The 15289-nt window shown below is 53.2% G+C and overlaps 1 protein-coding gene across 4 annotated transcripts in view; it reads left to right on the forward strand.

The window, feature by feature from the left end:
* The window catches only part of MOB2 (MOB kinase activator 2), a 70329-nt gene that overhangs the window by 43517 nt on the left and 11523 nt on the right, over positions 1-15289 (forward strand). The window contains exon 1 of one of the 4 annotated variants that reach the window (XM_055272271.2): positions 9941-10304. The exons of the other annotated variants lie outside the window; for them this stretch is intronic. Within the exon in view, the coding sequence (XP_055128246.1) occupies positions 9982-10304 (323 nt within the window). The 5' untranslated portion in view covers positions 9941-9981. Of the gene's footprint in view, positions 1-9940; positions 10305-15289 lie in introns of those variants that run through there. 4 annotated transcript variants of the gene reach the window in all.

Here is a 15289-nt window from a genome sequence, read left to right on the forward strand (position 1 = left end):
TCAAGTATTCAGTTAGGTGAGTTTTGATGAATATGAATTCCCCTGTAGCCCACACCCCTGTCAAGATGCAAAATATTTCCGTCTTCCCAGAAAACACCACCACATGCCTTACCAGTCATTCCTCACTGTTTGCCTGCCACCTCCCCTCCCAACAGGCAGCCACTGTTCTGATTTATTTTCATCAAGGACTAATTGGGCCTCTTCTAGAACATAAGATACATGGAATCAGATGGTCCCCGCTCTTGTCTCTGGCGTTTTTCCCCTGACATCACATCTGTGGGGCTTAGCTGTGCGTTGCATCTTAGTGGTGGTTTTATGCTTTGGGTTGCTGAGTAGTGTTCTGTTGTATGAATATACTGTCGTTTGTTGGACTGTTCTTCTGTTCGTGGACTTTGGGTTGTTTCTAGTTTCTGGCTATTGTGAACACTGCTTCTGTGAACGTTCTTGTAGAAGCCTTTATGTGGATGTGTGTTTTTGTTTCTCTTGGGTCAGTACTTAGCCATGGAATTAAGGAATCCTACATGCATATTTAACTTTCTAAGAAACTGCTAGCCCTTTTCCTCAGTAGTTGTGGCTTTTTCCTCAGTAGTTGTGGCTTTTTCCTCAGTAGTTCCTCGCCCTGCCAGCAGTGCATCAGTCTCCTGGTTCCTGCCTTCTCCGTGCCTTGGGTGTTCTCAGTCTGTGCAGGTTTAGCCATTCTGGAGGGCATGGCATTTGCTCTTGTACTTATCGGCCATTATTTGTCTTCTTATGTAAAATGTCTGTTCCAGTCTTTTGCCCTTTTTAAACAACTCAACAGTTGTCTCTTTTATTGTTGAACTGTAGACCTGCTTTCTATAGTTTAGCTAGAAGTCTTTTGTTGGATATATGCCATCCGTGGCTTGCCTATTCATTTTTCTTAACAGTATATTGAATAGAAATGTGTGTATGATTAAATTTTGATGAAATGTATTTTGTCACTTTTTGGTTAGTGCTTTTTACATTCTAGGAAATCTTTGCCTACTTTGAGCTTGGCACAGATACTCTCCGTGTTTTATTGTAGAAGCATTTTAGTTTTGCTTTTATGTCTGGGTTTCTGATCTGTCTTGGCGTGAGGTAGGGATTGAAGGTTTCTTTTTCTTCAGAGATACTCAGTTTTCTCAGAACTATTTATTTAAAACATGTTCCTTTCCCCCTTAGATTGATTTCACACTTTTGTTGACGTCTAGTTGACCATGTAAGTGTAGGTCTAGTTCTGAACATTATTCTGTTTTATTTATGTTTATATTGGTGTTTAATACTGTAGCTTTAAGGTAAGTCTTGAAATTCATGTGAATCCTGCTACTTGGGTCTTCTTTTGCAAGAATGGTTGGATCCCTCAAAGTCCTTTTGCATTTCCACGTGGATTTAAGAATCCTCTTGTTAGGCCGGGTGTGACGGCTCACGCCTGTAATCCCAGCACTTTGGGAGGCCGAGGTGGGCAGATCACCTGAGGTCAGGAGTTCGAGACCAGCCTGGCCAACATGGTGCAACCCCGTCTCTACTAAAAATACCAAAAATTAGCCGGGCATGGTGGCGGGTGCCTGTAATCCCAGCTGCTCAGGAGGCTGAGACAGGAGAATCACTTGAACCCAGGAGGCAGAGGTTGCAGTGAGCCGAGATCGTGCCATTGCACTCTAGCCTGGGTAAGAAGAGTGAAACTCTGTCTCAAAACAAACAAACAAAAAACAAACAAAAACAAACAAAAAAGAATCTTCTTGTTAATTTCTTTTAAAAATAAGAAATTATTCCAGGATTTTGATAGGATTGTATTTAATTAAGAAAATTGACATCTTAACAATATTGAGTCTTCTAATCCATGGCCATGGTAAATTTTTTCATGTGTTTAGGTCTTTAATTTTTCTCAGCATTGTTTTGTGCTTTTCAGTGAGAGGTTTTGTACGTTTGTGTTAAGATTATTCCTAAATTTAAAAATTATATTGTAAATAGCAGTTTTATAAATTGTATTTTCCGTTTATTTGTTGCTGTTATATAGGAATAAAATTAATTTTCTTTATTGACCTTGTGCCCTGTGATGCCCCTAAATTTACTTATTAGTTCTAGCAGACTTGCCCCAGTTTCCTTAGACTTTTCTGTTTACATAACCATGTTACCTGCCAAACAAGATGACCTTTCTCTTTCTGGTATTTATGCCTTGTACACCTTTTTCTTGCCTCATTACAGTGGCCTCATTGTGCCACTGGTATAAGAGTGGCACCGAATAAGAGTGGTGAGAGTGAGAAGTGCTCGGAGCCCCTTCCTTATTCCTGATTTTAGGGGGAAAATCTTTACTCCATCAGCAGCATTTGATGTTAGCTTCAGAATTTTTATAGATGTCCTTTCTCAGCTGAGGATGGTCCCTTCTGTTCCTGGTTTGCTGAGAGTTTGCACACATGTTTTGCCATGTGCTGTGTCTGCATCTAATTGAGATGGCCATGTTTTTTTCTCCTTTCATTAATGTGGTGAATGACATTGATTTTCAGGTGTTAGCTAAGCTTACATTACTGGGTGAATCTCTCTTGGCTATGCTGTATTATCCTTTCAATACGTTGTTGAATTAGTTTGTTACTATTTTATTATGGAGTTTTGCATCCACATTCATGAAGGATATTGGGCTTTAATTTCTCTTTTCTAGGAATGCTGTTGTCTCACTTTGGCAGCAGCATTATGCTGGTCCTCCTCCTCTGTTTTCTGACAGAGTATGTGTATGGTTGGTATTATTTCTTATTTATATCGTGTGTAGAGTTCATCCGTAAGCCACCTGCACCCACCATTTCCTTGTAGAAAGCTTTTTAATTATAAATTCAGATTTTCTACTTCTTCGTATGTCAGTTTTCGTAGCTTGTGTTTGTGAAAAATTTGTCTGTTTCATCTACATTTTCTCTTGGCATTCGGTTCCTTACAGTGCCTTGTTACCCACTTAATATCTGTAGGATCTGTAGGAATGTCCCTTTCATTTCTGATATCGATAATTTATGCCCTCTTCCTCTCTTGGCTTTCTGTCTCTTTTCTGCTTAGTCTGCTTGGGAAATTGATTGATTTTTTTTTTTTTTTTTTAAGTTTTCCAGGCTTTGTGTTTAATTCTTCGTTATTTGTCTATTTTTCATTTCATAGACTTCTGTTATTTCCTTCCACTTTGCATTTAATATGCACTTCCTTTTTCTGGCTTCTGAAGGTGGATTGTATGTATGAATCACTCATCTTAAGCCTTCTCTCCTAATATGAACATTTATATATTTCTTCCTCAGCTTGCCTTTAGCTGCATTCTACATGTTTTTATAAGTGATGTTTTTATTGTAATCTTCTCTTTAGCACTGTTTAATCTGATGTTCATTTCATCTCTTGAAAATTTCATTTTCGATGTATTCTTCAGTTCCAGGAATTTTTGTTTATTATTTTGTGGAGTTTGCGATTTTTTCAGAGCCCTAATTGCTTTATTGATTATGTCCAACCTTTCCTCTAAATCTTTGGATATATTGGCCGGGCACAATGGCTCATGCCAGTAATCCCAGCACTTTTGGGAGGCCAAGGTGGACAGATTACTTTAGGTGAGGAGTTTGAGACCAGCGTAGCCAACATGGTGAAACCTCATCTCTACAAAAACACAAAAATTAGCTGGGCTTGGTGGTGTTCGCCTGTAATCCCAGCTGCTCTGGAGGCTGAGGCAGGAGAATCACTTGGGAGACAGAGGTTGCACTGAGCTGAGATTGCGCCACTGCACTCCAGCCTGGGCAACAGAGGAGACTGTCTAAATAAATAAATAAATCGTTGAATATATTTATTTCATTCTTTTAAAGTCTTTGTTACTTTCATTATCTTTGTTATCTCTAGGCCTGTTTCTGTTGACTTATTTTTCCTGGTTATGAGTTACATTTTTCTGCTTCACCTGTCTAGTAATTTTTTTGTACACTAGGTATTGTGGTAGCAATGTTGTTGAAAGTCTCAGTTCTGTTTTCCTCCCTTAAAGAGTAGTGTGGTTTGTTCTGGCAGGCAGTTAATTTGCTGTTGGTTAGTTAGGATCCGTTTGAGGCTTGTTTTTAAGCTTTATTATGCCAGGTCCAGAGAACCCCTCACTCTGGGCTATTGTAGCCCAGTCCCCATGGCACAGCCGTTGTGGAATCTCTGTTAAATCTATTCGCCCAAGGTGTCTCCAGTCTGGGTGTGGGAACACGTCTGTCTCTTGCCCCGTGTGACCTCCAGAACTTCTCTTCCTCATGCTTCCCAGAGCTATTCTCTGCCAGGTCTTGCAGATGTTCTCTCTGACACCCTCAGCTATTTGTCCAGAGGCTTCCTTGGATCCCTGTTGATATTTTTAGAGTCCCTTCTCTGTGCAGCTCCGTCCTGACTGCCTCCTCATGCTGCAGATTTCAACAGCTCAGCAGCTTGAGACTTCCATTCCTGCCACCTCAGCTTCTCCAGACTGCAGGCCCCGTGTGGTTTCACCATCCCCACCTACAGCCCAGGAGGCTCCCACTCTCATCCCCTGTGTGCAGGGGCCACCGTCTTGCACGGTGGTATCCTGGGTCTGAAGCCAGGCTCTTCATATATTCTACCCAGTTTGTAGTTGTTGACAGTGGAGGTGAGGTCCAGTGTCAGTTACTCTGTCATGAGTGGAAGCAGAAATCTCTTCTTTCCTTTATTATTTTAAGAAATTCTTCCTTCCCATCTTCTACTTGGACATCATGGTGGTTTTTGTGTTCTTTCTAATTTAGACTTCATTTCAAAAATGGTTTATCCTCTCATTCCTGATTCTTATTTTGCCTCTTTTTTCAAATATTTTCTTTTTCTTTTCTTTTTTTTTTTTTTCTTTTTTGAGACGAAGTCTCACTCTTGTCCCCCAGGCTGGAGTGCAATGGCGCAATCTTGGCTCACTGCAACCTCCACCTCCCGGGTTCAAGCGATTCTTCTGCCTCAGCCTCCCAAGTAGCTGGGATTACAAGCGCCTGCCACCACGCCCAGCTAATTTTTGTATTTTTAGTAGAGACGGAGTTTCACCTTGTTGGCCAGGCTGGTCTTGAATTCCTGACCTCAGGTGATCCGCCTGCCTCGGCCTCCCAAAGTGCTGGGATTACAGGCATGAGCCACTGCGCCTGGCCTCAAATATTTTCTTAAATTGCATTGTTTCCCTGACTGTCTTATTGGGTTGTAGTCTTCATCTGTGTTATGTGTCTTCATCTGTGTTGTGTCTTCATCTTTGTTGTGTGTCTTCATCTTTGTTGTGTGTCTTCATCAGTGTTGTGTGTCTTCGTCTGTGTTGTGTGTCTTCATCTGTGTTGTGTGTCTTCGTCTGTGTTATGTGTGTGTCTTCGCCTGTGTTGTGCTCTTCATCTGTGTTGTGTCTTCACCTGTGTTGTGTGTCTTCGTCTGTGTTATGTGTGTGTCTTCGTCTGTGTTGTGTCTTCGTCTGTGTTGTGTCTTCGTCTGTGTTGTGTGTCTTCACCTGTGTTATGTGTGTGTCTTCTGTGTTGTGTGTCTTCTTCTGTGTTGTGTGTCTCCGTCTGTGTTGTGTGTTTCCGTCTGTGTTGTGTGTCTCCGCCTGTGTTATGTGTATGTCGTTGTCTGTGTTGTGTGTCTTCGTCTGTGTTGTGTGTCTTCGTCTGTGTTTTGTGACTTCGTCGGTGTTATGTGTGTGTCTTTCTGGGATGTTTTGTCAGTGGGAGAGTGTTACTCTCCTCTTTATTCTTTTTGATTTTCATTGGACTCAACCGTGAAACTTTCTTGCTTGCTTTTAAGTGACCCCACTTTCCTTGTGCCTTTGTGAGGGTGCCGGGGGCATTGCTTTGCTGCTTCCGTAGCTTTTGAGCTCCTTCTTCTGTTGTTTTCACAAAGTGATTAAAAACACGAAGCTCTCCAGGAGTCTCCTTGTTGGAGGGGAGGCTACAGACGAGCAAGTGGAGGGGCCGGTGTGGTCCAGGCAGTGATGGCTGCCGGGGTGGGCTGGAGACCTCAGGGGAACTCCTGCTTAGCTTAGTATAGATACAAATGTCAACATGTAGGTGGAGATTGAGGTGTATGAGTGCATGTGTGTACGCACATGTGCCTCCATGTTCTTCCAGCTGAGAGGGCCTGGAAGCAGTGACACCCACTAGCAACGAGCCCACCCAGTGCTCTGATCTTAGTGTTTTTGTTTTTCGTTTGTGTAGACCCAGGCTGGAGTGAGGTGGTGTAGTCATGGTTCACTGCAGCCACCAACCTCCTGGGCTCAAGTGATCCTCTCACTTCAGCTCCTCAGTAGTTGAAACAACAGGCACATGCCACCATGCCCAGATAATTTAAAAAAAAATTGTTTTAGAAATGGGGGTCTTGCTGTGTTGCCCAGGCTGATCTGAAACTCCTGGCCTCAAGCAATTCACTTACCTGGGCCTCTCAAAGTGCTCTTGAGATTCCGGATGTGAATCAACGTGCCTGACCGGGTCTCCGTTTTTAATTCATTCATTACTTTTTTGAGGCAGGGTCTCGCTGTGTCACCCAGGCTGGAGTGCAGTGGTGTGATTATGGGTCACGGCAGCCTCAATCTCCTGGGCTCAAGTGATCCTTCTGCCTCAGCCTCCCATGTAGCTGGGAACACAGACACACACCACCACGCCTGGCTAATTTTTACATTTTTTGTAGAGATGGGGTCTCCCTTTATTGCCCGGGCTGGTCTCAAACTCTTGGGCTCAAGTGATGGTCCCTTCTTGGCCTCCCAAAATACTGGGATTACAGGCATGAGCCACCATGCCTGGCCAGTTTTTTGTTTTGTTTTGTTTTGTTTTGAGACAGTTTTGCTCTGTTGCCCAGGCTGGAGTGCAGTGGCGCGATCTCGGCTCACTGCAAACTCTGCCTCCCGGGTTCACGCCATTCTCCTGCCTCAGCCTCCCGAGTAGCTGGGACTACAGGCGCCCACCACCACGCCCGGCTAATTTTTTTTGTATTTTTAGTAGAGATGGGGTTTCACCATGTTAGCCAGGATGGTCTCGATCTCCTGACCTTGTGATCCGCCCATCGTGGCCTCCCAAATTGCTGGGATTACAGGCGTGAGCCACCATGCCTGGCTGCCTGGCCAGTTTTTAATATTCTCCAATGAAAAGAACCAGGGCTCCTTGGAGAAGGGGCTGATTCCCAGGCTGGGGCAGGGAATGCAGGAGGAGGCTGGAGCACCCTGCAGTGCCAGGAAGTCAGGACGTGCCCCAAAATGAAAAGTCTATTGATGGGGGCGCATCAGGGGACCCAGCAGCTGACGGCAGGGGCTCCCCAGGGCCAAGGACGGACAGTGTGATTCACAAAACAAAGTAGTGTTGTGTTCTAGCTCGGAGTGCAGCCTCAATAGCCAGGACTTCATCCCAATATAAACAAATGGCTGAATATATAAATGAGTGACTGAGAAGAGGCCGCTCTCTGGTGCCGAACTTCCAGTAATTCTCGTAGCTACTCCTCCGTCAGGGTGGTAAGGGGTGGTCCCCGCCCCTTCAGTGTGGGCTGCGGGCAGCAGCTTCGTTCGAGAGCACAGTGCGGGACGGGGAATACAAGAGCATCTTTGCATGGGGAGGCCTGACAGTCACAACCTCAGCCAGGAGATCGGGAGCACCTCCCGCGATGAGCCGTGCTGACAGGACGGGCTGTGGGCACGGGGCGACGAGGGGGACATTTCCCTCTGTGCTCTTCCTACCCACACCCACAGCCCAGCCTCATCGTGAGGAGAGCAGCGGACGGATCCAGACATCCGAGTCAAGTGTGGACCTTGCTGCGTCAACATGGATTTGTTCATTGTTAACAAACAGACCATCCTAGTGTAAGGGTTAGCAATAGGAAGAGTGAGTGTGGGGCCATGGGGATTCTGTGTTTGCAGCTTCTTTGTAAATCTAACACTTTTCTAAAACTAAAAGCTTGTTAAAGGTAAAATAACCTCTGACACAGACACATGGCCCGTGCCCCTGCCCCGTCCCGCCTTGGTTGTGACCGCTCCCCACTGTGTGGTGCCTCTGCCCCGCTCCTGTCCTCTCTGTTTCTGGCCAGCTCCTGGCCCTGGCTGTGCCCAGAAGGTGCTTTTGCTCTTCCTTTTCTGGGGTGGCGGGGCCAGGCCACACTGGCACCCGTCACTGGCCTGCGGGCCTCTGTGGCAGCTCCCCGTGGAGTCTGCAGAGCCTGCTCCGGGTCTGCTCCTCTTCCCAGTGCTGTGTCTGTAGCTCATTGTCTGTGGGTTCCACCTGCCCCTCACCCTCCCCCACTCCTGCCCCATTCCCTAAGTTTTGATCAATAGGAATACCTGCTCCCTGCACGTGTCCCCCAGTGAACAAACACAGATGAATGTGGACATTCCTCTGGTGCCAGCCCAGCCCTCTTGGGACAGTGGCACAAGCCACAGAGCTGCCGTGTGCTGACCAGACCCACTGGGCACGCTTGGCGTTCTCCCCTCACCCTACCCAGCACCTTGTCCTGACTGTTTCCCCGCCCCCGTGCCACCCTCACCACTGCCTTGCCTGGTTGCCTGGCTTCTTGTGCCCGAAGCCTCCACCATCCCCAGCTTCCCTTGTGCTCTGCCCTCCAACCCCCAGCAGCTCATTCTCCCTGTCATGGGCCTCTGCGCGGCCTCCTCTGTCCAGGCCATGCCTCCCGAGAGTGGGCAGGTCTGCGTCATGCACCTCCTGGTCCCAGCCCTGCTATTCACGGGGGCCTCCCCAGGTCTGGAGCCCGCTGTTCCTGTGGCTCCCTTTGCCACTTGGGTGACCTGCCAGCACCTGTGTCTCCACTGTTGGTGGAGCCCCCGAGGGCAGACCGGCAGCCGTGAGCACGGTGCCTGGGTGCGTGTGGCACCACAGGGCTGTGGGATGGCCTTGCCAGGGCAGAGGAAGGCCCGTGGGCGCATGGACTTCCTGAGCCTCACCGGGCTGTTTGTTCTATAGAGACCAGTTCCGCACTGCTCAGAGCGTGGCTTAGGGACTGGCCTAGTGGGGAAAATGCAGCCTTTTGGGCCTGCTGCTGCTGCTGCTGCTTAGGGAGGCGGGGGCCAGCCTGGGGCCGTCCGCCTCTGCTGTGGCTCCTGGAGAGTGCGTCTGTGCTGGGTCGGTGTGCTGTCTCCCTGTGTGCCCAGGCTGTGTGTGTGCGTGCAGTCCAGACACCACAACCCCCATGGGGGCTGGTATTCATAGGGGTGAGCCCGCCCTGGCTGCTTTCCTGATGGCTGTGTGCTCCCCGCAGCAGCTGGTACCGCGTGCTGTGTCCTGACTCCTGCAGGGCTTCACACCGACAGAGGTGCTGGGACAGCTTCTGAGGGGCAGTGGCTGGAGATGCTGGGGTCTCTTGATTGGCAGGAAGCACAGGAAGTATGGCTCCCATGCGGGTGGGGGGTGCTCCTGATGACCCCGTGTTGTCAGGGGGCTGTCACTGCCAGTGGGGTCCACCCTGACTCAGGATGAGAGCATTGCCCTCTCAGGTGTTTGCATTTTCGGGATGTGGTGGTCTCCTGTGTGCAGACCAGCCAGAAGGAAGGCCAGCGCTGTGCCGCTCTATGCGCCCCCATGGGGAGCTGCTCTGGGCATTTCTGTTGGGCTGGGTGCCCTGTGGCCCTGGCTGGCAGCAGCCTCAGCCCAGCACCATCCAGGCACTGCAGAAGCTGGTCGGCCCCTTCTCTCTCCAGGGCCATCCAGCAGGAAAGCCACTTTGAGTGCCTCCAGCTGTGTACACACTGCAGGGCAGGGCGGCCCATCTGTCCGTCTGTCTGTCCCCAGCCCGAGCACTGACTGGGCTGGGCTGGGCCGGACAAGGGTGAGGGGAGTGCCATCGACCTGGAGCTCATCAGCAGAGCTGCTGCCTGTGTTCAGAAGGGCTTTCCTGGGGGCTTGGCACCAGAGGACCTTGAGGTGGACCCCAGGACCTCTCTGATGGGTCCTTCTTGCAGGCCAAGGATGGCCCTTTCCCCTCCCTTCTGGTCCCACCCCCACCGCCTTTTCTGACAGCCATGCCACTTTGAAAAGGCCGATTCAGATGCTCCCTTATTTAACCAGCCTTGGCCAGCCCTTGCCTCTGGAAAGGGAGCAGCTGTTTTTCTCTGCCAGGCGTCCCATTGGCCAGGGAGTGAGGGTGGAGGGCCGAGAGGCTGGAGGGCCCAGCAGCAGGCATTTGCGAGTGCTGGCCAGCCGGCACCCCGCCCCGCTTCTCCTCCCCACCTCCCCTCCCCACCTCCCCGTCGCCCACATCATGCTGGGAGACCACTGCAGTCTCCCTGAAGACCAAGCCCTGCCTAGCCAGTCCCCACAAACTGGACTCTGCTGCAAAATGGTGCTTCAGGCCGTCAGCAAAGTGCTCAGGTAACACCTGCCGGCCTGGCTGGGGAAGGGGTGTGTAGCACATCTGTCTGCCCTGTTCTGGCCCCCAGGAGGTCAGGTTGGGGAGGCGGCGGACTGTGTCCATGGCTGCCCTCCCAGTGTGGCCAGTGGCTGTGCAGCAAGCTGTGCTGGGCCACTCGCAAGCTGTCCAGGGCAGAGGCAGCTGTGCAGTCCAGGCCAGCCTGGCGTGTTTGCTCTGGAGCCTGCCGAGTGGGGCTTTCCTTAGCCGCCTGCACTTCCTGTTGCTCTGTGGGAGAGGAGCGAGTCTTGATGTCCTCGACCTTCAGGGTTGACCCCACCTTGCCAGCACAGGAGCCTGCCTTGTCCTCCCGCAGCCCACAGGGTGTGGTTCCTCAGCAGCCAGCAGGCATGCCTGTCTTTGTCCCAGCCCGCGGCTGTTTGTGCCCTGGGCAGGGGCTTCAGCCACCCAGGCAGAGGTGACCCGGAGTCTGTCCTTGTGTGGCTTTGTCCAGAGAAGTGGCATGGGGCTCCCGGGTGCCTATTTTTGTGCTGGCTGCCATAGGGATGTTGCCGGAAAATCCATTTTTGACACTTTTCTCACCTGTACTTTCTCTGACCTGCTGCAGGGGTGCCTCCCTGCCCACACCACTCAGCCGGGTGTGTGCAGGGGCGTGTGTAGGAGTGTGAGCCCATGTGTGTGGGAGCGTGCACCCGTGTGTGGGCATGAGGGGCCAGGGGAGTGGGGCAGGCACAGCCAGCTGCAGCAGTGAGCGCGTCCTCCCGGGTGGGGTTGCCTGGTGGGGGTGTGAGGCAACCGTGGCCTGCTGGACGTGCCCTCCAGGGGCTGGGGGCTGCGGCACCCATGTGCATCTCCGTGCCTCTGCCTGTCCCTGGGCACCCGGCTCCATCTTTCTCTTCATAGGCTCCTTCCCTGTCTCCCGATCACCTGTGCATTCAACAGGGAGGGCTCCCCAAGTAGACACAAGGGTGCCTGCCGGTGACCCTGCCAAAGATGTCCTATCTGAAGGTGAAACTGTGAGGTTTTGGAAACGTGTGGGCAAGTTGGCAGTACTCGTGAGTTCAAATCAGGAAAACGGTGCCTGACATCAGTGGCATGAGGGGACTGGCGTGTGTGTGTGTGTGTGTGTGCTTGTGCCAGTGTGTGCTTGTGTGTCTGAGGCCGAATGTTGAAGGCATCTCCACAGGAGACACAGAGGCAGGCCTGGAGCCCAGCCAGGCCCTAAGGAAGACGGGCGGAGTCCCTTCCCTGGGGCTCAGGAAGGTTTCAGAGGAAGCGATGAGGAAGCCACCTTGGCTGGGAGCTGGACTCATGGAGGGGCTGAGGTGCAGTGGAGCATGGCAGCCACGTGGGGCTGAGGTTCTAGGACAGCAGCAGCACCTGCCTGTTTGGACGTTTGGTCTGGGATGTCTGCAGGCGTTCCTCGTCCCATCTTGGCTTTTTCCTTCTCAATGGGCCTCTCTGCAGAGGGCACAGTAGGCTGGTGAAAGCTCGCTTTGTCTGGGGCTGCTGACCTGTTTGGTGGGGGTAGACAATTAAATTCAGAGGAGAAGAAGCCACACTCCACAGCTTCCAGCTGGCCGAAGCCTGTGGGCAGTGCAGGCTGTGCTGAGAGATGGACAGGGGCTCCGGGGGGCCTTCCCACCCCTCGGCCTGAGGCCCTGTGACAGAAGTGGGATCAGCACCCAGGGAGAACTCGGGTTAGAACACAGTGTTAGAAATGCAGTTTTCAGGGCACCCCCCAACACCCAGAAGGCCACATCAGAAATGTAGGGGTGGGGGTGGTGTCAAGCACCCCAGCCTGTGGTGCCCTCCCTGCATGTTGGGGTGACAGGAGGCACCCGTGGCGTGTACCCCGGGCAGCAAGGTGTGCTGAGCCCCGGGCTCTGTACTGGGTGGCTGCTGGGGGCTCTGCCTGGCCGGGTCTTGGGGAAAGGGGTCACTGGGAGCCTTGATTTTCAGGCTCTGGGTGGACCAACCAGCACTGACATTCACCGGAACCAAGGAGCGTGAGGGGCCCGGTGCAGTCGGCTGAGTGCGGTCCAAGGACCACGCCCTCCTCAGAGGCGGTGCCTGCGGGCCTTTCTCTCTCCTGCACCCCACACTCCGCCTCGTCACCATATTTTCCAGGCCTGGGCTTGGGGACTTGCATTTCTGGGCCCCTCGTGCCTGCCCCACCCCTTGGCATTGACCTGTGGTGAGAAGTGCCAGACGAGGGCCACCTCCTGCTGCTGCCCACCCACCTCAGGGTCTACAGGCTCGACTTCCATAGCAAGTGTGCTCTGGGCGAGTGGGGGTCTCTGAGCCTGGAGCACCCCATTCCTGTGGGCTGTGGGGCCTGGCTAGGATTCCATCCCTGTGATAATGAAGTCGACGCTCGTGGCACAGGTGCGGGGCACTCAGTTGTGCTGTCCTCATCCCTCAGGGCGGACGAGGAGTGGGCAGCTCCCAGCCCACTCCCCAGCTCCTCCTGCCTGTGAAGCAGTGTGCACCTGCTGTGGGCAGGGTGAGGCCCCCTGTGTGTTGACTGTGTGGTTGTCTGCGTTTTCCACGGGAGCCCAGCAGCTTTGATGCCTCCCTGTGCTCCTTCCCTTGCCCACCAAATTTGTGTCCAGCAGGGATTGCCTCACTTCCCAGTAGGGATCGGTTACGTGCTGGGTGCCAAGGAGGCCGACTGGCACAATGTCATGGGTACCACTGGTGAGAATGGGGAGGGTGGCATTTGACAGGCTCTTAAAGGACCAGGAGAAGTTTGCTAGGCCTGGTGTAAGATGGGCAAGTTGGCAGAGCAGCCGCTGGTGCCTACAAGCAGGGTGCAGACCCCTGTGGCAGGCAGAACAGGGCATTTGGAGCAGGGAGGAGGGAGGTGAGGCTGGTGAGTGTGTGGGAGGCAGGAGGGAGGTGGTTCCATCTGGCCCAGCCCCTCCCAAGTGCATGGTGCCTGCCAGGCAGGACCCAGGCTCAGAGCCCACCTGTTGGAATAGTGTGAGGGATTTTGCTTTGGGGGCTGTGCACACAGCATCTGCCTTTCTGCTTCTTCCAAGTGGTCACAGAAGCCCTGTGGGTGGGCTGAGGTCCAAGGTCCACTCCCCAGTCCCTTCAGCGCCATCTCTGTCCTGCCTGCAGCCGGGGTCTGCTCCCACAGTCCTCCCTCCACATCCAAGGACTTGGTCTTTCTGTGCCCCGGGGCTCCTAGCCAGCAGCTCAGGGGGAGCTGGGAGCAGGGCGCAGGGCCTCAGCACTTCCCTGGGTGAGGGGCAGCTGGGCCACTGAGGCGGTGACCGGGCACACCTCTGGGCCTGGACGGCGCAGATCCTGTGAGCCTGCGGGGGCGCCGCAGAGTTGTTTTCTCCACTGGGCAAAGCTGAGAATGAGTAAGGACGAGAAGGGCGCCACAGAGGTGTCGTGTGCTCTGAGGCCTCCTCGGCAGCTGCCGCTGGCTTGGACCAAGCAGTGGGCTGCCTTAGAGTGACTGCTTCCTGCCCGGGCCTGGGCCTTCGCTGAGAGCCTGTCCTGGGAAGGAAGGCACTTGAGGTCAGGGAGACATGGGTGCTGCCAGGCGTTCAGGGCTTTCCCGTGGAAGTGCCTCTGTTGGTGCCCGCACAGCCGTTCCTGGAGCAGAGGCCATGTCCTGCGCGTCCCCTTGGTCCTACTACCTTTGGGCCAGTGCCCATCCACCTGCCCCATGGTGGGAATGAGTGACTGGGTCCAAAGAAGGTAGGCTTGCAGGAAGCTTGTCTCACAGTGCTCCAAGCTCCGGGGCCCGGTCAGCCCTGGGTGCTGGGGACAGGGTGAAATTGGGCGAACAGCTTGGGGAGGCCCAGCCTGGAGGGCCTCGTGCGTACTTTTCTTCTGTCTTCTAGGAGAGCAGGTGTGGACGGGAAGAGGCAGGGAGGCTGAGGCGCCAGTGCTGGAGTGGTGGCTGCTCACCACCTCCTGACCACAGCCAGAGCCTGGGAGAGGGAAGCCAGGTCTCCAGGCTCTGCCCCTGCCCAGCCCTCTCTGAGGACTGGAGGTGGAAGGTAGCCCCGGCCTGGAAGGCTGGCGAGGGGGCAGGAACTGTCAGTAGGGCAGCCTCCCTAGCAGGCCCTGGGGCACACCCTGAGAGTGAGCGTGCTGACAGCTGCTCCTGCTGGCAGCCCTGCGTGACCACTAGGTAACTGCCACCTGGAGCTTGCCAGTTGACATAGCTCCTAAGACACAGAGGAGGGAGATGACTTGTAGCCCGCTTGGTAGCCCAGGCCCCCACTGCAACCCACCCCTCCAAATGGGAAGGCCGAGCCTAGGCTGTAGCTGCCCGGGTGGGGTGTGGTGTGCTGTGAGAGCACAGGGCAGGGAGCTGCAGGCCCACCTGCTGGTGGTCAGGGCCAGGCGCAGCGTCATGGGGAGAGCCTTCCCTGTGGTAGACACGCTGGGCATGGCCTAGCAGAGGCTGGTGTGGAGCCTGGGTACCTCGCTATGCTGGGGCGAGGGGCTGCAGACTATACGGAAGCTCAAGTCCCTGTCAGTCCCACCCCTGTACTGTGAGGACCCCGAGTGCCCACACTGCATGTGGCCCGTCCACACCTGTGCTTCCTCTTCCTCAGACCCCCACACCCTGTGCTCTGGAGAGATGGTGGAGTGGGAGTGCCGGGGCCCAGGGGCCCTGCCTCTGCCCCTGCCCCTGCTCCTGCCCCTGCCCCGCTCCCTGCCTGGCTCTGGCCGCTGCCAGCACTGCCCCCAGAGGCCTGCGCTGGTCGCCTTTTAAGGCGAAGATCTGCTGTGAGAAGCTGAAAGGGAAACATTTCCCTGGCATTCAGGGAGCATTTTTCCTTTCTCTTTCTTTTAAATAAACCATTAGCAACTTTTCAAAACGAGAAAGGAAAAAAATAAGGACAGGGTCAGGTTGCTGCAAAGACCTTTGGCCCCCATCCTCATCACCTTGTGGCCTCCCCAGGCCTGGTGGACAACAGGGACACTGGAGCTGCAGGCCAGGCTGCCGCCTGAT

This window comes from Symphalangus syndactylus, chromosome 1, assembly GCF_028878055.3.
Source record: "Symphalangus syndactylus isolate Jambi chromosome 1, NHGRI_mSymSyn1-v2.1_pri, whole genome shotgun sequence".
Lineage (NCBI taxonomy): Eukaryota > Metazoa > Chordata > Mammalia > Primates > Hylobatidae > Symphalangus > Symphalangus syndactylus.